At 35.1% G+C, this 22,180-nt stretch overlaps 4 protein-coding genes and 1 pseudogene across 5 annotated transcripts; 2 read left to right on the top strand and 3 right to left on the bottom strand.

Moving 5' to 3' along the window:
* Positions 1–255: 255 nt before the first annotated feature.
* On the top strand, positions 256–352 carry LOC132310831 (small nucleolar RNA R71; annotated as a pseudogene).
* Positions 353–6,522: 6,170 nt separating this feature from the next.
* LOC132307333 (transcription factor ILR3-like) lies at positions 6,523–10,794 on the top strand. The gene is made up of 5 exons (XM_059805056.1): positions 6,523–6,821; positions 8,897–8,959; positions 9,819–9,896; positions 9,973–10,135; positions 10,308–10,794. Exons 1-5 carry the CDS (start codon positions 6,655–6,657, stop codon positions 10,572–10,574), a joined length of 738 nt encoding a protein of 245 aa, XP_059661039.1. The 5' UTR covers positions 6,523–6,654; the 3' UTR covers positions 10,575–10,794.
* A 442-nt stretch (positions 10,795–11,236) lies between these two features.
* Positions 11,237–14,024, bottom strand: LOC132307334 (uclacyanin 1-like). Of its 2 annotated transcripts, none has more exons than XM_059805058.1 (3): positions 13,941–14,024; positions 12,099–12,367; positions 11,237–11,931 (listed from the first exon to the last, which is right to left on the bottom strand). In XM_059805058.1, exons 2-3 carry the CDS (start codon positions 12,259–12,261, stop codon positions 11,411–11,413), a joined length of 684 nt encoding a protein of 227 aa, XP_059661041.1. In that variant the 5' UTR covers positions 12,262–12,367; positions 13,941–14,024; the 3' UTR covers positions 11,237–11,410. The 2 variants fall into 2 exon arrangements, with proteins under 2 accessions (XP_059661041.1, XP_059661040.1); XM_059805057.1 differs by having other exon boundaries at positions 12,099–13,603; positions 13,941–14,023.
* Positions 14,025–16,079: 2,055 nt separating this feature from the next.
* On the bottom strand, positions 16,080–18,815 carry LOC132309609 (cysteine-rich repeat secretory protein 38-like). Its single transcript, XM_059807900.1, has 4 exons — positions 18,096–18,815; positions 16,678–16,904; positions 16,378–16,552; positions 16,080–16,289 (listed from the first exon to the last, which is right to left on the bottom strand). Exons 1-4 carry the CDS (start codon positions 18,813–18,815, stop codon positions 16,080–16,082), a joined length of 1,332 nt encoding a protein of 443 aa, XP_059663883.1.
* Positions 18,816–21,439: 2,624 nt separating this feature from the next.
* LOC132309610 (cysteine-rich repeat secretory protein 38-like) lies at positions 21,440–22,180 on the bottom strand. Its single transcript, XM_059807901.1, has one exon. It carries the CDS (start codon positions 22,178–22,180, stop codon positions 21,440–21,442), a length of 741 nt encoding a protein of 246 aa, XP_059663884.1.

The raw sequence follows: 22,180 nt of genomic DNA on the forward strand, positions 1-22,180 counted from the left end.
CATCACTAATTTGAATTTAGGTTCGGGTTTGATCTCAAAAGGATTGAAGTTCTTTTGGAGGGATCATTCTTAGAGAATTCGTTATCACAAGGGTTCCAGTTCCAACTTTGGGCATTCTCAGTAAGTTCTTCTTAGAAAGCATAAGCTTCTTCGGGAGTTTGGGATTTGAACTTTCCTTGGTGCATTGACTTAATCATGGTTCGGTTAGTAATAGAAAGCCCTTTATAGAAAGAATAAACCAATTGTGCTTTCTCAAAGCCATGATGTGGGCATTTGAGAAGCAAATCATGAAAACGCTCCCAAGTTTGATGGAATTGTTCTTCATTTTTCCCTTTGAAAGTGCTTATGGTATCTTTCATTAACTCTGTCTTTTGCATTGGATAAAACTTGTTCATGAATTTTTTAACAAGTTCATCCCATGTTCTAATGGAGTTTGGAGGAAGAGAGTTAAACCATAAGGAAGCTTTATCATCTAAGGACAGGGGAAACAGACGCAATTTGACACCCTCGTCATCTAAATGCTGATTTTTGAAAGTACTGCAAATGGTTAAGAACTTCCCCAAATGGACATAAGGTTGTTCACTTTTAAATCCATGGAATTTAGGCAACATATTGATGATATGAGCTCTAATATCAAATTGAGGCCCGACTGGAGGAAGAACAATATAATTGGGTGGATTGGCTGTGATAGGGGCAAAATAGTTATTCAAAGTTCTAGGAGCAGGTGGGACAACCGGTTGTGCTGGTGGAACAAGTGGTGGAACTGGTGGTGTAAGTGGTGGATCCATTGGAGAATAATTGGATTTGTAAGAAAGTGAGGATGCTTTCTCTAAAGCAAAGATTGAAGGATCACTGGAACACCGGATTAATCGTTTGTTAACTCTTAACCAGTTGGGCATACAAAACGGACACCAAATAGCACACGATTTTTTTTTTATTAGGGAAAGCACTTGAGAATTAGATCCTAAAAATGGGCTAGACACTGGAGTGCACACACAAAACACACAAATATTTTTGGCTTTTTAATCTTGTGCTTAAATTAAAGGATGATGATTTTTTTCTAAAGTAATTAAAACACCTATGAAAAAGCTCCTACTCTCTTCTAGAATAATTAGAGGCTTACCAATTAAGGCCTGCTAACAAGACAACCAGGGAAGTTTCCAGGAAGTGTGGGGAGGACGAGGCCTGCTTAATGACGGTATGCCCACACCCTTAGACATTGTCGAGTTGGAAGGTACTCACTGGAGTGACCAAAAATTAATTCTGTCCAAGAGGATCCTATGAGCTATGTGAAAAACCCTATGGCCAACGTCTACTTGATTTTGAATTAAATTAAATTTGGCTCTGGTTTGACTAATGCAAGAATTTAATGATTTGTGAGCCACGAAAAACGGGAGATGAATTCCCAACCGTATCTTGTTTGGGTTTTCCCCTTAAGTGTCTTATACAAATGCTAATTAAAATATGCACAAATAAGACAATTAATAAATTAAAAATAAAAAGGGAGTGAGTGTGTGAGATTTTTTTTAAGATAAAGAAATACAAAAATAAAATAAAATAGAAGAAAGTGTGAACCTAAGGTTACGTCAAAGTTATTCTATCCTAAAATTCACATGCAAAAGTTAATCACTTAAAAAAAAACTAAGTTTTCCTAGTCTAAAAAAATAAAATAAAACCGCTAACGGGAGATTCGCGGTATAAAAATTTGAGGTACTTATTTGGAAGATAAAGCTATCGTTTGCCCTTTTTTCCACCTACGCACGCTCCAATAAGAATATCTAAGCTTTGAATGTCCCAAAATGAGTCCCCAATTTGAATCAACAATTTTTTTTTAGAACTGGTTTACCACATAACTACTTTGTGGAACTGGTTTAGATTCTTGTTTAGGCCTGAATTAGGACAGTGCTACACTTGTAGCCAAACAGAGGGATTTGGGCCTTGATATATAATATATATAAGATATATTATACATATATACCATATATGTCTCTGAAGTCTAGCAAACCCAGAAGAGGCAAGTGCTGCAGCCACGGGGCGGCGAGGAACAGTCGGCAGTGCACCGGCCAGAGGGATGATGGCGGTTGTGGATGGCTCGGATGGTGGAAAGATGCCGAAGGCTTGATGGCAGTGATAAGGAACTGTGGCGGTGAGCTCGGCTTGGATGGCTCGGATGGTGGACAAAGGTGTGCTCGGCTGGAGCTTGCGAGTAAGGTGGAGCTCGGCTGTTTCGGCTTCGAATGGCGGCAGTGCTCCGAAGGTGGCGACTGTGATGGACGGTGTTTTGTGCAGCGGCGGTGACGGCTATGGGATGGCTGGTGGTGGAGAGATGGGAACGGGTTGGGTTGCGGAGGCCCAGATTGAGCCAATCGGTGATGAGTTCGGCAGTAATAGAGCGATGGCTGACGAACAACATGGTTCTCCGGTCTGATGAATTACTGGTGGAGACGATGGCGACGACGAGGTCGGCAGTGAGCTCCGGGCTTGGCTAATGGCTGGTTCGGTGATGGAGGATCCGTGGTTGTGGGAGGCTCGGCTGACTTGTGACAAAGCGGTGGTGATGGATCCGGCGAGCAAGGGCAGTGGGCTTGCGGTTGGCTTGACTGTAAATGGGTTTTTTTTTTTTTGATACTGTATAACAAAAGTTATGCTTATATATATATATATATATATATAAGACACCAGCACAAAACAGTGAGCAAAAAGTTTTTTTTTTTTTTTTTTAATTGAAAAATAGAGTAACAAAAGAACCTTAGCAAACAGTGAGCAAGGCTTACTCTTCCAGTGTAGGATCAAAACGAAATACATAAAATAAAATAAACTGACCCAAAAATACCAAATAGAAAATAGATACATAATTGAAGAAAGATGGGTCCAAAATTAAAAACTCAACTTTGAAGCAGCAACAACGCCATTTGATAGGCGTGTATTTATGGACTTGTCGTTGTCAAATATACTCCATATCAAGATAAAGTACTTACAACCATTTAATTAAAAATGTCTAATGGCAAGTAGGGTCGAAGCACACATTCAAGTGAATTTTTGTTTTCGGATAAGAGATTTTTAAAACATTGATTTTGGAGTTTGTCACTAACTAGAAATGAATATTGGACAACAAATATTTAAAGCAATATTAGAATGAGAAAGTTCAAGTATATAAATTGAGAGCAAGAAACTGATAGAGTAATAAAATAACAATAAATTGAGAAGAAAATTACAACTAGAAACAACAAGGAAAACTTTAAGAATCTATTATATCATTCTATCTCTCTCCCTCTCTACACCTTTTGAATGCTCCAGAGTCTGCTATTTATAGCCAAAATTATGTATCCACAATTGTTGCCTTCTGATCAATATTAACTTCTCTGACTTTTTTCTTCCTTCACGCCACCTCGCTACACCTTACTCTGACCACCGACCACTTCTGTATTGACTTCACCTTTTCTTCCTACCTTTGTTGAATTTTCTTTTCTTCTTTCTCTCTCCTCATTTCTCTTCTTCACGTGCATATCATTTCATTTCTCTTGTTGACTTTTGTTTTTCTTTTCTTCTTTCTATCTCCTCATTTTTCTTTTTCTTCTTCTTTAATGATGATATGGACCATTTTGTTACACCTTGGATTTGAACTTGAAACCTCTTGAATGATAATTTACACAGCACACCACCTTTCCTACAATGCTCCATATGTACATATTTTTTTGGTTATAAATAAATATAATCTTCCTTTTGCAGTCAATTATTCACTTATTTTCCATTTTTGTTTCTTTTTTTCTCATTCATGCATTAACACCTATAAAACACAAAACAAACATATAAGAATATTTAAAGAATATAAAACTCTAATTAAAAGCTTATTTTGATGTATGAAATAATAGGTTTTGTATACTTATCAAAATATATTTTTATATTTAAATTTTTTGCCTTTTAATTTTTTTAAAAATAGAGATTTCAAGAATTTTTTTTAAAAATACACCCCATTAAAGTGAAGTTAAAATACAAAATACGAAAATACCACTTAATGTAAATTTAAGGAAATTTAGGTTGTCTTAAAATGATTTTCATTTTAATTTTTTTTTTTTAATTTTTTTTTTTAAATCCAAGGCATTTTCATTTTCTTATAGATACACCATTAAAAAAAAAATTCTTACAAATTTTAACATCACTATACCAAATGAGTTATTTGTATTAATTTATATATTAAGAGAAACTATTTTCTTAAATTTGTATTAAGAGACATTTGCATTATAATAACATCACTTTCTAACCTGTTGGATAATTAAAGGAATTTTAGGTCACCATAAATTTAAAATAGAGGAAATTTAATGCAATTTGCCCTAAAAAAAAAATACTTCAACTTCATCTAAACTTTAGTGGTGTAATAGGTTCTCGTTGCTTGAACGCTAGTTTGATACTAAATCCTGCAGTAAGTGTTGAATTGAAAAGGTCTGCCATACCTAAAATAGTGAAATATTACCCAAATAAGTGCAAACCATCCGTCCAATATCCCTACAATTATAGAAAGAATACTAATGTTCATCAATTTAAAATAAAAGGACTTGGATGCTTTTGGATGACATTTTCAGATTTTTTTTTTTTTTTTTTTTGAAGTTCCAATTGTTTTTCCCAACTTGCTTCTAAGATGCATTTTGGGTATATATATATTTACATGGACTTTTATAAGATTCGGTCGGACAAATTACACGTCAGTAAATATTTAAACTTTATTATTTTGACAATTTCTAAAACTTGGTCCTCGCTGGGCAAAAAGTGGCTTTGACAGTAAAAAGGTAATAATGTCTTTATATTATTGTAATATGTTATACTCCTATTGAATTTTATACAAGAGAAGTGTAAACTTGTTATTTTATAAATTATTATCAACAATTTTGTTGGAAAAAAAAAATACTTAGGGTGTTGTTGAGCACATAGGCCAAATTTTTCCATAAGTCAAAGTGAAAAACGTTGCACGATCTATTCGCGTGTAATTTGTCCCAATCTTAGAGGAGGCCGGTGTAATTAATCCTTCGAACTTTTTCAAAAGGTTCCGGTCTACTTTTTCTTACTAATACCTTTCATTATACTATGCATGGTTTTCGTATCGACTGATTCGTAATCCATTTTAAGGATTCGATATCATTACACACCTTCATGAACCGGTCGATTTAGTCAATTTCACCGATATTTGCCCGATCCGTTACATTGCGATCAATACCGTGATCGATATGGCGACTACAAACCATGATACCATGTTAGTACCCTCTATTTGTTCACTCTCTCTAAGATAAGTCATCGTGAGCAAGCAGAGGTTTATGTTCTTATAGAGATGAACAACAATATTTTTTATTCACGCTTAGTAGATATTATGTCATGGGTCATCGTGGGAACTTGGGAGACACACATATTTCTCTTTAAGGTGTTGTAGCAGTATCGGATACTTAGACACTTGTTGAATACATATATACGGGACACATGTTGAATATTGCTAAAAGTATTTTGTATTGAACATTTTTTCTTTGGTCGCATACGACAATGATACGTGTTGGACACTTTTTGAATACGGTGGGGCAATTTTATAATTTTTTTTGTTTAGAAAAATATAATTCAATTCAGTCTAAAATATATTACGGGTTAATTAGAAAAATAATATAAAATTTAAGGGGAAAAAAAATTGTAACTCTAAGCTATAAATTATTGATTTTTTTATGATTATATGGATAACATGATAAAAAATATATTATATATATAATAATATATATTATATTATTATTTTTGACGTAATCATATCTTTTTTTCTTTTTAGATTGGTCTTCCATACATGTGTCTGTATTATTTTATTGTTTTTAAATTTATTTGTACCTAAATATTGTTTCTAAAATAAAAAAAAATTATATTGTCATTTGACTATTATGTGGATGTTAAAATTAAGAATGTGGCATGTTACATAAGGGATGTAACATTCATACGTTATATTGATACAACAATTATGTAATATATTTAATTCAAGAATGCAATAAAATTACATCCAAATACAACCATATATAACAACTCTACTTCAAGAATGTAAAGCATTTGTATTACATCATAAAGTAATAATACTGTGTTTTTGATGTAATAAAAAAAAAAAAAATGAACAAAACGGAGAGGAATCAGGTGACAATAATTCTCGATTCAAATTATCTAATAGATCAAATCAATTCCAAATTCGATGGAGTTATTTTTATGAGTTCAATTAAATTTTGATTGAATTCCGAGTAAGTTTGATGCACTAGGGTAAACTCCGATTGACTAGAGAGTCAATCTAAATTGTGGTGAAATTTAAAAATAATAATCCAAATTCAAATTAAACAACAAAAAAACTAACTGAGTATGTCCAAAGACTAGATTCAGAATAATCCGTTGAAGTATAGTCATCATAGATATTAAATAACACATTAAATAGCATTATTGAAGTTCTCTACATCGCCCAAACGGGGATTGGAGCCCATTTACATGAGGCGTTTACTTTGGTGACGTTGTGCACTATGCGCTACACTCAATTCAATGTTGCCATCACTTTCACTCTTTCCCATCCAAGCAAAATTTCTTCTCTTTATTTCCTTTTCACCAAACGGACAACTCTACATTTCTATCAGCAAATCGTAGATTGCTGGGAATTAAATGGAAACTGATTCTGCGGTGGACTCTAATTGGCTATTGGACTTTGGCTTAATCGAAGGCATCTCCGCCGTTCCCGGCGGATGCTTCACCGAGCCTCCGCCGCCGGCCGGCACCGCCTTCAGCTGGCCCTGTCAACCTCTTCACGTCAACGGTTCCTTTAACGTAAGGTGCGTCGGTTTAGTTCCTGTTTTCTTCCCTTAATACTCCGTTTGGCTGCCGAGAAAATTTAAGGAATGATAAACAAAACGGAATACTGAATCATATGTTTCACAAAGTCACCTATACTAAGTCAACTACTTGCATTGGATTTATTTCCTTTTCATTTCCTGGACTATCTTTAGTAGTGCTACGTTTTTTTTTTTTTTTGAAGTCCTGTTTATTTTGTATTCTGTTTAGTTAAGTGATTAACCTCCTTTTAAGATTCAAAATTTGTACTTTATGGGCTGTTATTGGTTGTTGAATCTCTGTTGGGATTGATTAGTTCCGCTTAGATTGGAAGATCGAAAAAAAAATCCTCTCCAGTTATCCTCTCAGTGGATTGGTCCAATCCAGTGAGGGGGTAAAAAAGCTGACTTGGCATTAATTTGAGTTAAATTCATATTTATCAAACTTCTAATATATACATACAACTTTTGTATAAAACGCATCTGTTATTTAATGAATTTGACTTTCACTTCATGGACCCAGTTGATTGAAATTTGAACATCCCAAAAGAAAGAACCAAAATCCTATAAAAAGAAAAAAACTAGATGTAGAATAGAAAAATAACTACAGGAAAAACGATGCAGATTAGAAGAAACGATGCAGATTAGAAGAAGAACAATTAAAAAAGGAATTCTTATTCTGATCAAAAGTTGAATTTGTGAATCTTTATCTTTGATACGAATAATCCTTCAGCTTTTGATAAGATTTGGGGCCGAAGAAGAACAAATGATATACCAGTTAGACGGAAGAACAAAATAATAAAGAAATCTTACCAGAGTTAGAACTATTTCTTTCGAAAGGTAAAGTTGAATGGTATAATAATATACTCTATATAATATATTATATAAAGTATAACGTATTGATTGGTATTCGTACATGTGGCAAAATAAAGTGTAGTTGAGTAAATTTCTTTCTTCATTTGCGGACTTGGCGTTGACAAGAATATGTTAGGGAGGTGGCGTGAATTACCACCGTAGATGCTCTGGGGAGGATTTTTTTTCCTCAAAGAACATTGATAATGTAGAAGATAGATATTTCAGGAGATTCAAGCTAATTTCTATTTAGTAGGGTAACAGTTTGATGTAAAACTACTATTTTCTGTTAAATTTAGATTGGATCAAAGAACATTAAAATTACTTTTTCCTAACAATTCAAGAGCTAGAGTTCAAATTCATCTAAGCTTGCCTTTCTAATACATGAGTAATAGTTTTTAGATAGGTAGATATGAAACAACATTCCACCCATGGGTAAATTTTCAAAACAAACAATGCTTTTTGAAGTAAACTACCAGAAACATCTGTAATGGGCTAATATATAGTAAAGTAAAAGTTCTGGTTATGGACTTTCAATGTAAACTATTTCCAGCCTAACCTATATCTAAAGCATAATATAGTTCTGTACGGCCTGTATTCTAAGTGTTTTGCACATAGTGGATGCTATTAAACTCAAACCTGCACCCACAAGCTTGTCAACCCGAGCTTTTACCATTGCACCAAGATATGGCCCCTATGTGCCTCAAACGGCTTTCAATAGTAGGTAAATATGTGACTTTAGAACATCTTCTAAATGCACTTGACCAAGAAGTTGGAAGGAAGCCTCAACCTCATTGGCTAGAACTATAAGCATTATTATAAATAGTAGTTTTCCAATCTCTGTTTAGTACGGTAACAGTTTAATGTAGATTCAGTATACTGATTCTGTAGCTAGAGGTCATAGATATCTTTATATTTGACAATGCAGGACGGTTGTTTTTGAAGCAATCTTTGTGGAAATGATTGGAGAGACAAGCAAGGTTTGTTCATGTTAAGGAATTCTATTCTTCTTGATTTGAAGATTGATGAAAGTAAAGCAATTTCCTTAATAAATTATTAGAAGAGTTATGTACCGAAGAATAGTAATGTTCTGTTGCCCAAAAGATTCTGCTATCATAGAATTTGTTCCTTGGGGTGGCCTGTTTCATGCACAGGCTAGTTATAGTAATATTATTTTCTCTGCTTTTTTTGGGCTTCATCTTCACAACCAAGTTTTCTGTTTTCAGTGAGGAAATTGACTACTTATTTGGGGATTCAGAAGTCTTTAAGGAAGCTGGGCCACGGAAACGGTAATGATGTCTCATCTTCTCTTCTGTTAGTGCTGGTAAACAAGATTTTAGTGCTTGGACAATAGGTCTTGTCATTAAATTCCAATGAGGCATTATTATTTTAACTTGCACTTGTTGTATCTACCAATGTGTCCCTTGTTGTGTGTGCTGTTTGCATGTTTGTCTGCCACGAGGAATCTTTGGCATCTGTGGACTTTTTAAAGGCCATTACCAGAGCTCGTCCTGCTTGTGAAAGACAAGATGGACCTAGTCATTTTGCATAAACTGGCTGCTCTTAAACTTGAACCCTCATCTTCATACTTGTTAGCCTTTGTGCATTGAGGTTAATCTGAGGTCATGAAAACCAAATTAAGGAGGGCCCTGTTAACATGATTCCATAAATGTAACCACTGAGTCGCAGTACTGTCCTAGTAGCGATCAAGCAACAGTGTTACTGGACCAGAGTTGGTGTCTACAACTTGTGTCCCTCAATGCCTGAAGTATAAGATTTCCTAATTCTAGTTTGTTAGATTTGTTTTGTGACCTAGGTAACTTGGATGACTCAAGTGATTCAGGCTGTTTTTTGTCTATAAAAAGTAACAGTGATTGAGGATGGTTTTGCTTCCGCGTAATCAGCGTAGTAGACTCTCAAAAGTCAGAATTATTGATGGCGAGTCAAATTTTGAGACCTCAACAATGAAATCTAAGCTAATGAAACCTCTAACTTCCATTTATGATGCACAGAGTGAACATTTCAGTGTAGCATTTCCATTATGTAATGACTCATAAGATACAAGTGGAGTGTACTCCATGTATTTGAATGATACCTCCCTCTCTTCCACAATGATTTGGTTAATAATGAATGCAATTGCTTGTATAGGTTGAAGTCTGAATCACGTAGTGCATCTGGCTCCAAAGCATGTCGGGAGAAATTGCGAAGGGATAAACTGAATGAGAGGCATGCTATTGTTCTTCTTTCCTCATTCAGTGTTCTGTGTCTTTAATTCTCACATCTATTTTGGCATGATTTCAAGGTTCCTGGAATTGGGTTCTATCCTGGACCCTGGAAGGCCACCCAAAGCAGACAAGGTTGCTATTCTGAGTGATGCTGTTCGAATGGTGACTCAGCTACGGAGTGAAGCCCAGAAGTTAAGAAAGTCAAGTGAGGATTTGCAAGAGAAGATTAAAGAGTTGAAGGTGAGATTCAGAAGTGATCGTTTTAAAGCTTATCTTTCTTTATCTAAAGGATAAACTTCAGTTTAGAAATTGATGCTTTGTTAGCATCAGGATTTTGTTCTTCAGGGCTTGAATACCTGTCATGTTGTGTAAAGAAAATTAGTGAGATGTGTTCAATTCTCCATTATTGCAGGTGGAGAAGAATGAGCTCCGTGATGAGAAGCAAAAGCTAAAGGCAGACAAAGAGAAGCTGGAGCAGCACGTCAAAACCATGAGTGCAAAACCAGGTTTCCTCCCTCATCTCTCTGCAGTGCCAGCTGCATTTGCTACTCAAGGCCTAGCTGGTGGAAAGACGTTGATGCCTTTCATCGGTTACCCTGGTTTTGCAATGAGGCAATTCATGTCACCTGCTATGGTTGACACGTCGCAAGATCATGTGCTCCGTCCTCCAGTTGCTTAACTTGGCAGACTTAAATGTTTGGTTCACATTCTTTGTGCCAAAGAATTGATACACTTTTTTCTTTTTAGTCTTTAACTATGTTGACAACTATGTTGACGATGGTTTCCTTGAGTAGAAAAAGTTTGCTAAGGGTGATGGTTGATGTTTGGAAACTGGTGTGAATGTTTTCACTAATTGCATGTAACATAAAATAAGCAAATATATTGGTTGTGTTTGTTCATGATTGCGGGTTGATCCTCTCTGAATGAATAATGTTTGAATACTTGGCTACTAAGACAATTTTCTTTTAGAATTGGCAAGAGAAGCTGAAGTAGGTTTATAGACACCAGTCAGAAATGAAAATTGTCCCATTACATATCCCGATTTCATTGACTTGTGCTCAAACTCGTTGCTGAGTTTGGCCTGTCTGATCATCACTCAATCTATGGTCTGGTATGGTCATTGCTTCAGTTCTGAGGTTTTTATTTTTTTATTTTTATTTATGAAAAACCATGTGTAAAATACCTCTTTTTTTTTTGTTTCCTATAGCGTCAAAAACTTCCTTTGTGGATTGTATAATGTGATTGTTAGTGTTGTATGCTTGAAAGGACTTCATAAGAATTTTATACTGCTAATTGCTTGAGAAGGTAGATTACTAGATTGAAACTGGTGGTAGTGAAGACTTTGATGTGATTTTCTCGACTGTGTGTTTTATTATTGGATAAAATGAATGCTGTTAACGAGAATCTGTTTCTCAAACGCGCTGAACAGCGAGAACATGGAGAAGCATCAGAAGGAAAATCAGCTCACAGATAGTCGGAAACATAACAATTCTTGGAGAAATTTTGTTCAAATGCTTAAAGGGTCAGCAGCATCATCGTGACAAGACCCACTCCTGCTGTAAACCCTGTGAAGATATTGACTTTGCTTGCCAATGAGGGAGGTGGTGGCGGTGAAGGATCACTTAGAGGGGGAGAGCTTGCAGGAGATTCAGTGGAAGGAACATCAAGGGATGATTTAGGACTGCCAACAGGTACTTTGGATGCTGGAGGCAATGTGGGTGCAGAATGTGGCGAGTGTGCTGGTGGTGAGGCAGCTGGAGGAGTGGCCGGTGAAGCAGTTGGCGGAATTGATGATGGTGGAGGGCTTGCTGGAGAAGACGGTGGGGGTGCAGAAGCTGCAAGCGTGTCGATTTCAACCTTCATTCCTTGGCTACAATGCCCACTCGTTCCACAGATGAAGTATCTTTTCCCTGCAGAAGCCAGAGGGATGACTGTGTTGCCTCCCGTGTAACTCTGAACCGGGCTACTGCTCTGGCAGGAGTCATAGTTTGCCTTTGTAACTTCAACCACATCATGGTTTATGGTGTACACGAAAACTGCAAGTAAAGAGCAGGTAATATATCAATCTTTTTTCAACGTGTTATATTCATATCACAAGTTCTGTTTATATCAACAATTCTTTTCAGGGTCTAGTAACTTAGAGGCATTCTAGTACCAAGAAGACCAATTTAAAGCAAGTATAATTTCTCTGACTTTAACTTACTCAGATTATCTCCGATTGCAAATGATTGAGAGGATGCCCATGTTTGCAGGTCACTGCTTGTATCCCATCCACCGTTGGGAGCTCCGACCGTGTAATTGGCAGCCATGGCTTTGTTGAGCATGGCTATAACAGCCAAGCTCACTAGTGTTCTCAGAATTGACATTTTCGGCACGAAGTGGGAATGTGAGGAAGAAAGAGCTCCAAAATTAGGATGCACAAGTAAGTTTCAGAGAAGAGATTGCATTGGTTTTTTGGATTGAACAAGATTCCTATTTATATTCAAGAAGGGACTAAGAAAGAGTCCTTTTGGAATAAAGATAAAGTTTATGGTTTACTCACTCCATTTTATTTAAGTATCATGAAGAGATGCCAATGACAGGTATGTTTGTCAGAAATTCAACCTCCATTTTTTTTTTTTTAAATTTTTTTATCTACCTTAACCGTGTTTTGCCGTTTTAAGTTCGTACTTTCTGGTTTAATATTTTCCCAATTGTTCATTGATGTAGATTAATTTATGGTGTTGTGATCTTGACTTTGTTTTTCCATCCGAAGTTCACACTTTCTGGTATAATATTTCCCCAGTTGCTCATTGATGTAGATTAGTTTATGGATTGTGATCTTGACTTGGTTCAAATACAGGTTTAGTTTACGCGGTATTTCTAAGGTGAATATATATAAAACATCATGCTAAAGAAATGGAGTATAATAAATTTATTTTTGTGAATTTCAACTTAAAATGGTACAGTACATAATATTACATTGTGTACATTCTCAGAGCCTAGGGACCCGAGTTTTAATTGCAGCAAAGATGCTTCCATTTTCAAAGATTGGTTTTTGTTATTGATTAATATCACAGATAAACACTCTAAGAGGACAGAGATTCTTCAAATTGATACATTTATACGCGTAAATAAAGATATGTAGTCTTTGTTTTTAGATCTCTTGTGCCTTTTTACATAAAAAAAAAAAGTAAAATATTTTTAAGAAGTTGTTAGTGGGCATCCATGTGAGGACAAGAGGACATTTTCTTGAGAGGTTGACCTAACCCGTGCAATTAGCTAAGCCACCACTGCAACTTCTAAATGACAAATTAAATATCTTTGAAGCTGTCATCATGAGAATGGGCGCACGTTAACCTGATGTGTAAGTGTTACATGTGGATTGGATGTAACCAATAATGAATTATTTGGGTTGTTCACTTGTTCTACCATTATATATTATACATGTATTCACACATATATGATATATATACCCCCAACTAATTTGAAATCAACGGTCGGAAACCAAGCTGGCAAACCTCATCGCTACACCATAACCACTTGACCAGGTATGGTTGGTCGAGTCAAATATAATGGATGGTGCTAATTTACGAATTGCACTCTATTTTGATCAAATGGAGATACATTATAACAATAACTTGGTCCAAAATTTTAGAACTTGAGAAGTGCCACGAATGATCTTCGCAGTAACCGCAGGTGGGGTAACCAGTGGACATGTCATTCAAGCTAAAAAAAAAAAAAATTATATATATACATATATATATATACAGACACACTGTTATTTGTTCTAAAAATTAACCGATAATAAATCAAACCCACAAACTTTACGTGATTTGTCCAATAATTAAGATTATGTTCATGGATTGTAGGAATTTCACGAAAAACATACACAAAATACTATAGGCCATAGCCTAACTTTAGATGTGTTCTTGCGCAGCCATATACATGTTCCAAGTATTTGAACTCCACATGCCACAAACAAAAATTGCAACTAGAGTTTGAGCAAGCCTTTCCTGTGGCTATTGATGAATTGTAAAAAGACTAGAATTTTTGATAAACTAACCTTAATTCAGAGTATCGACACTTCATAAATCCCATGATTCTCTAATTTTATTGAATCATATTACTAACATCCCTGCTCATTTATGACATGAAACCTTGGGGTAGTGTATTTGTACTATCAACTACAGTACTGAAGTACACTGTACTTTCTATCAACCAATAGTACCACTGTACTAGTACTTCTATCAATCTCTAAAAAAAAAATGGGTATCAAATGAATTTAATGATGTTCTAAGCACGAAAATAAAAAGGAAAGACCTTGCTTAAAATGTAACTCTAAGAACAATTTAGAGAATAGAGAATAGTTTTTATTAAAAATCTGTTTAGCTAGGAAAACTACAACATAGTTTTCAAAGAACAAAAATTCATAAATTTGCTTGGTTGTACTTGCGGAAAATTATTTTCTGAACTAAGAAAATTGCACATAACTCTTTTACTTATTCATGTTTGTCAACTGCTAATGCAATAAAATTTGATCTCAAATCCATGTTTTTATAATCTCCAAATCCATGTTTGTCACAAACATGAATAAAAGGGTTAGCACATAATGTTGGTCTTTATGTTTGGACAAGCACCTGAAATTGAAAAAATATTGGGTAAATTGCCATTTTTGTTGATCAAAATTTGAGCAATACAGCATAGCTTTGGAAACCCATTCCATATGGATGCATGCTCACCCAAAAAAAAAAAAACTTTTGCACTAAGTCCATTTACAATAATTAACCCTTGAATCCTCTTTCCTAATTCTAAATACCCAGTTTGATCTCATATACTTGAACTTATCAAGTTTTAAGTTTGTCAATACCCATTCATTAAACTCAGTTTATGGCATTTTCATAGGGACCTAGATGAGTATATTCATGCAGAGGCATTCTATCAAACAATTGGCAGTCAACATGCAACACCGTTAGGTATTTGATTTATATATATATTAAACCAGCATGTTTCACTGATACAAGTTAAGAAAAAGATTTACAAAAGATCGAGACTAAACTGAAGAAGACATTTATTTGAACATGCACTAGAAAAAGGAATTCTTTATACAAAAAACCCTATTTATGCTAAAAAAAAAATTCGTGCACCAGAGCTTTACAATGCTCTGTGCTCTGCTCCCTACAGTGCTCTGTGTTGTAAACCAGAGATGAACTTCCGTCTTTTTTATTAAGTGGACAACAATACATGCTCTGTGTTTTCTCATTTTGAGAACTGAAACCCAAAACTCCAAGAACGACGTCTTGTAGTATTATAAAATAAGGATCGAATAGGAGTTTATGAGAATAAAGAGAAAAATAATGATAAGAAAAATAAGATAGCACACACACAAACGAGACAAGAATTTACGTGGTTCGACTATGCCTATGTTCACGGGGAGAAAACAGAACAATATTTCACTATGGAAATAAAGAAATACAAGGCAAAGTGGCTCACACCCAAAACCCAATTACACCCAAAATCTCTCACTTTCTAACTGATATTACAAACTCACTTTGATGATTTGGATGCTTCAAACTATGGAGGGCAAATGTTATTTATAGCCAAAATGGGACACCAAAATGAGGCTACTTGGTGACCACTCAAAAGACTTGTTGGGCACACATTCTTGGAAGCCAAGAATCTTAATGACATCATGGATGATGCAAGCCTCAAATTGAGTCGTATGTTCAACAAATCTCCAGCTTGACGAAAATTCAAATAAGCCACTATATCTCTGCCAAACAACTTGTCTTCTCCACAAAACAAATTAATTAAGAATTTTAATTAAGTTTGAGTCATCCTCAAACTTAATCCTCGGGCTCTCATTCTTCAACCCATGCATACCTTGTGCAGCCACAAGCATACCTTCAGTATTTGTGTCAAACACTAAATGCTTACTAAAAGCAACCTCAGAAATTCCAAGTTTGACATCTCTTTCAGCAACCTTCTCCAATCGCCCACAAGCCACTGGCTAGTAATGAAAATTCATTTTCTCACCATTGTAGAGAATATAACGTCCTTAACTTTTCCTCGCATCTCTATTGCGATCAACTACTTGTCTCCTACACATCTTAATGGCACTCGAATGGACTATCTCATTGCCACTAAGATGATTGCAAGTCAATATCACACCTGTCCTCATAGGTCTGTCTCCCTGTAAAGACTGTTACAATTTCGGTTGCCATCTGAAAATGGATTTCATTCTCCCACCACGTTGTGTAGTCCTCTCACAACCCTTTTGAGAACTAGAATCGTAACTCTTCTTTTGCCAAGACCTGAATGCAGATTTCTGCGAACTGTAAAAGATCCTGTAGTAGCTCCACCTGTTACTGTATTCCCCTGGAGAAGATATAAAATTTTCACCTTGGTGCCTGGCCTGTAGCACCATAAGAGAATCCATCACGATCATCATTGCTCCACCCTCTGTTACAACCTTGTAACCTTTTGGAGTCTAGCACACTTACTGAAATAAGATTCATCTTCAGATCCGGTACATGTCGCACATCTGACAATGTTCTCACCAACCCATTGTATGTCTTGATCTTGACTGTTCCAATTCCCAAAATTTTGAAATCTTTCCTGTCTGCCGTCAAAATCGAACCACATTTCACCTCTTTATAGGAAGAGAAAGAATCCCTACTGGAACACATATGAACGGAACAACCAGAATCAAGAATCTAACTGTCATTAAATGACATACCTGAACATAAGGTTGTCATGAGAACATAATCGTCACTTTCCGAATCACTCGTTATAGCAGTTGCCACAGAAGCTGCTTCTTGAACCTTCTTTTTGCCATTCCCATTCTTTGCCTTAGTTTGGGACAGTGCTCGATGATGCGCCCTATCTCGTGACAGTAGTAATATTCCATATTTTTATGAGATCTAGATTTGCCCCTACTACCAGAACCCTTTGTCCCACTTTTGCCTTTTACAAATAGACTCTCGGCCTGTTCATCTCCAATATTCCCAGACACCTTTTTCCTCAACTCCTGAAAGTTCAATAAGGATTTAATATCCTCTATACTAATAGTGTCTTTTTCATAGAGTAATGTGGTAACAAAATAGTCATAGGAAGGAGGCAAAAAATACAACAAAATAAGGGCTTGATCCTTGTCATCAATTTTAATATCAGTATTTTTCAAATCCATAATAATAGAATTGAAATTATCAATATACTCCTTAAGAGGCATACCTTCCTGTATACGAAGGGTGTAAAGTCTCTGTTTTAGGTAAAGTCTGTTTTTGTGCACGGACCGTACCGCTGCGCCAAATCTCTAGGCCCGTGACATGTAGTTCTCTAAAAATTTGGACTCTTGTATCTCAGTTTTTCAAAAACAGTTTTCCAAAAACAGATCTACGCAAAGGTAAATTCAGAAAACTGATTTTGTGTGACTCCCAAAATAGAAAACTATTCTGAGAGTTGCAAACCAAGCAATGCCAAAGCTTTTAAGAATTCTCCGTTTGACTGGTTATATGTGAATATTGCAATAAAAAAATGGGAAGTGAGGTCCGCTAACATAATACTCTACTCTAGTTGTACACCACCTGCTTTGCTTTCTACTTTACATAGATATTGTCTATCCAAACTTGCACCCTAGATGCCCTAAATTGGCATGAACTTCTGAGAGGAGATGGTAGCAACTCCATTTTCTGAATAAACTTTATGCCATCAACGTCTATACTTTGAATGTCATATATTTAGACCTCGCCTGTTTAGACGCTTATGACAGTCAAAGTCCAGTTAAAGGAACTCTTGATCATACCATCGATCAACTTATTCAAATGGTACTTGAAGAAGGGATATAATCTTCGCAAATGCATATCAGTTGAATTGAAAAATTAGGCTTAACAAGTAGTATTTTGTTCAATAAATTAGCTTCTTTATAATAAAAATAAAAATTCTCAAAAGTAATTTATTTGCTAAATGGAAGCGCTTTTGCTCAACTCACCGACACTTCAACTGATGCTCATTTTAACACCCCCAACGGCTTATTACACCGCCACTAGTATTTATTTAAAACCCCAGTTACTCAACAAGCTTTATTTGCATACATTAAACAAACACCCCCTTGTAATATACCATGTAAACACATACCAAATTTTTAGAAACAAACACAAATACACACATTAACACTTATAATATGGACTTAAGACACTATTAAAACTATCTAAACATTTACAAAAGGGTAAAGCTCATATCTGAAGCTACAACTGCCACCAAGCACCCTCCCTCCTTGTTTTCCATCGCAGCACCTCGGAAGTTCACTTATTGCACCGTCAAGGCACTTCTTGCAATCAATTTTAGAGAGGTCTTGAGTGCATCGAACCAACCCATACAATTTCTTTGATCCTTCGAGCTCTAGCTTTCCCGCAGCGTATAAAACTGGACTGCCAGAAGCTTTACTAGCTAAGGAGCTTAACAACTTCTTTGTTTTCTGATTAAATGTCTTGGGATCAGCTACCTTGTGTACGCTATACAAATAGGCTTTGTTTGTGTTGTCTATTTTTCCGAAGAAGACCACATTTGAGTACTTGAAGAGGCAATTATCGTACCAAATAATGGCTCCTTTCTTGCGTGGACAACGCTCACGGATCACTTTGGTTGCCTCAGTGACACAGGTTTTACAGTTTGATTTGGAGACATCGCCCCAGCATAGGGCTAGGCCATTGACGCGGTTTTGGCCTTGACCAACCCAGCCAAATCCAAATCCGGTTGGTGGAACTTTGGTGCGTACAAGATTTCGGAGCTCATTCAAGTTGGAATTATAGGGACTATTAGCAGTGTAGGTGTCCTGGCTAAAACAAAAATGGTAAAGAGGGTTTCCACAAAGGACAGTGTGGAGGAGGAGGAAGAAGGAAATCAAAAAGACAGGAGGAGGAAATGACTTGGAGAAATACATGTTGGATGGAAATGGAAAGATGGTTATTGTAGGTGTGTGTTTCTCTGCACGAATGATTTGGTTTATATAGTAAAAATCTCTTAAACATAGTAAAGCTCCAAAATTAATGGGGACTTTTAATGGTGGAAGTGTTGGGATTTATATGCCCTGGCATAGCAAATTCCTATCTGGATTATAGTGACATATATTCCTGACATATCTGAAATATTTATGATTTATATAATTGGTGAATTCAATGTATTATGTTTCGATTCACTATGAAATTGATAGTGTCCATGTAATTACAAGAAATATTTATATATATGTATGTGATGACAATCAATGCATGATATATAAATAGTAATTATAAATTGTTCATAGTCGGTAATTATGGATGGACTCATAATTAATTAAGACTTGAACTGGATCCGCGTTAGGTTGAGATATATTGCGAGAGCCGTCGTATGCAATTACTCCCTATCACCGTCATGGCATTTGACTCTTAAGCATGAGAAAAGTATAGACTCTTTTATTAATTAATAATTACTTTGATTTGTTCGGCGGATTCTTCGGGATCCTTAGACCGACACTTTGGGTAGTTATGTAATTAATAGTTAGAGGGTTATATTTTCAACATTTGCATCCTTGCTACTTGTATTTATTTTGTATTGATTATGGTTGATCACAAAGTAAATTCGAAAGCCTTCGTGTGTTTTTAGACAAAATGATTTATTATATATTTATTTATTTAAATTATTATTTTTGTCAAACAAATGTTTTATTGTGATCGAGCCAGAAATAATCAAAGGTACCAAAATAAATATATTAATTAAGTAGTCGGATTGATGGCTATATTTATCCGATAACTAATTATGCATAGAGGGGTCAAAGTGCAATATTGACTTAGAGGTTATTTCTTATTTAATTGGAGTTCAATTAATTTCTTTTAGTGGAGTAGAAATTAATTTATGAATTAATTGAATTGGGTCCATGGACCGGGCCAATTATTAATTCATTGTAACCAATAAAATAATAGGCCCAATGGATTCTCACTCATAACCCAACTTGATATTGGAATCATATTAGATTTGAGACATATGAATTAGAGATGGAGAAGGATTTGTTGTTTCCTTTTCTTTATTTTTATGTTGCCTATAAATATACATGGTCTATGTATATTTTAGGTGGTGATTTTTATGAGAAGGAAAAAGGAATATTTTTTCTCTCTCTAGAAAATTAGGGTTTATGTTCTCATCTAATGGAGGCTCCCACAAGCCTAGTTTTCCAAGGTAATTCATGGAGGCTTATGAGTGATTCCTAAAGGCAAAATAATTACCAAGAAGATGGAGATCCAAGGAGAAGGCATCTTGCTAAGGGATCTACAATAAGTGAAAACATTCACTTTAGAGGAAAGATTTAAAGGTTTACTCAGACCTTTTGATGTAAGTATTCAATCCATTAATTGAATGATACATCATGTTTTATTTTTGCATAAAACTTGTCTCTATGTAATGAATCAAGATTTATGAATTTAAATCCCTCGAAAAGTTTTTAAAACTTGCACGTTTCCCAACAGGAAGCCCCATCAAGGACGGTTCTAATGTTTACTTGCTGCCCCGAGAGGATATATATGATCATAATCTTGACAAATACGTTATCAATGGAATAGAAAATTAGGCTTAACAAAGTATTCTTTTGTTCAATATATGAACTTCTTTGTAATAAAATAAAAACTCTCAAAAGTTATTTAATTGCTAAAAGGAAGGTTTTTTTTTTTTTTTAAATGTTATTTTTATCAACTCACAGAAACTTCCTTTGATATTCATTTACCATTAACTCCACCCTATTTGATAACTCATGCAGCCTATTCAATGTTTAGAACTTAACACGATGAGCGATTTAAAAAAAAAAAAAAAAAAAAGCACGTGTGGTAAAGATACCATTTAAAACATAATAATTGTTTAAAAGAGGTCAAAAATTTCGTTTGTAGCCTATTGCAAAATATAGTTAGTTTTTATTTTTTATTTTTTAATAGGATACTATGGTGGTCTAATAAAATATGATTTGATCAAGTGTTTATGATTAATTTCTAGAATTTAAATTTTTATTTGTTTAACTTAATTTAACAATTTTGAGACATTCACTTTTAAAATTATGTTAATGAATACTATTTAAATAATATTCATTAATTAAGTTTGAATTAATATTTTCTATAATCAATTTTGACATTAATTAATATCCATTGTGAAATTTATTGCTTTAGCCATGCTTCTCTATATTATATATATATACACACACACATATAATCTCTTTTATTATAAGTAGGTGATCTTAATGGCAAAAAGGTGATACGTGCAGTAATCAGAATTCAACTTTTATATTTAACAAACAATCTTAATTAATTCTGCATTTAAAATTAGTATCAAACATGTTTTTAGATTAGTACACTTAAACTCAACATTTAAAATTTTAATATTTTCCGTACTTAATTTTTAGTTTTATCAAACATCACCAAATACTAATTTAAGTTTTACAAACCATTCAAATATTTAGTCACTCTCTTGTATGTATATTACATATACCAAATTTATAAAAACAAACGTAAACACACTTTAACATTAACAATGTGGAATTGACACTAGCTTCTATGAGTTATTCTCAACATTAACAAAAGGGTAAAGCTCATATCTGAAGTTACAACTGCCACCAATCACCCTCCCTCCTCGTTTTCCATCACAACATTTAGGCAGTTCACTTATTGCACCATCAAGGCACTTCTTACAATCAGTTTGAGAGAGATCTCTAGTGCACTGAACCAACCCATACAATTTCTTTGATCCTTTAAGCTCTTGCTCTCCTGTGGCAAATAAAACTGGACTACCATAAGCTTTACTAGCTAAGAGGCTTAGCAACCTCTTTGTTTTCTCATTAAATGGCTTGGGATCATCTACCTCCTCTACATTGTACAAATAGACCTTAAAACCGTTGTCGATATCTCCAAAGAACTCCACATTTGAGTACTTAAACATACAATTATCGTACCAAATAATGGCTCCTTTGTTGCGTGGACAGTGCTCGCGGATCACTTTGGTTGCATTGGTGACACAAGTTTTACAATCTGATTTGGAGACATCTCCCCGGCACAGGGCTAGGCCATTGACACGGTCTTGGCCTTTCCCGGTTGAGCCAAATCCGAATCCGGTTGGTGGAACTTTGGTGTGTAGGAGATTTATCAGGCCATTCAAGTTAGAACCATAAGAACTTTTGTCAGTGTAGTTGTCCTTGGTAGAACAAAAATGGTAAAGAGGGTCTGCACAATGGACAGTGTGGAGGAGGAGAAAGAAGGAAATTAAACAGAGAAGAGAAAATGGCTTAGAGAAATACAT

The sequence above is a fragment of the Cornus florida genome, unplaced genomic scaffold (assembly GCF_030987335.1).
Source record: "Cornus florida cultivar Cherokee Brave unplaced genomic scaffold, ASM3098733v1 CherokeeBrave_3.0.0_Hap2_Chr05, whole genome shotgun sequence".
Taxonomy (NCBI): Eukaryota; Viridiplantae; Streptophyta; class Magnoliopsida; order Cornales; family Cornaceae; genus Cornus; species Cornus florida.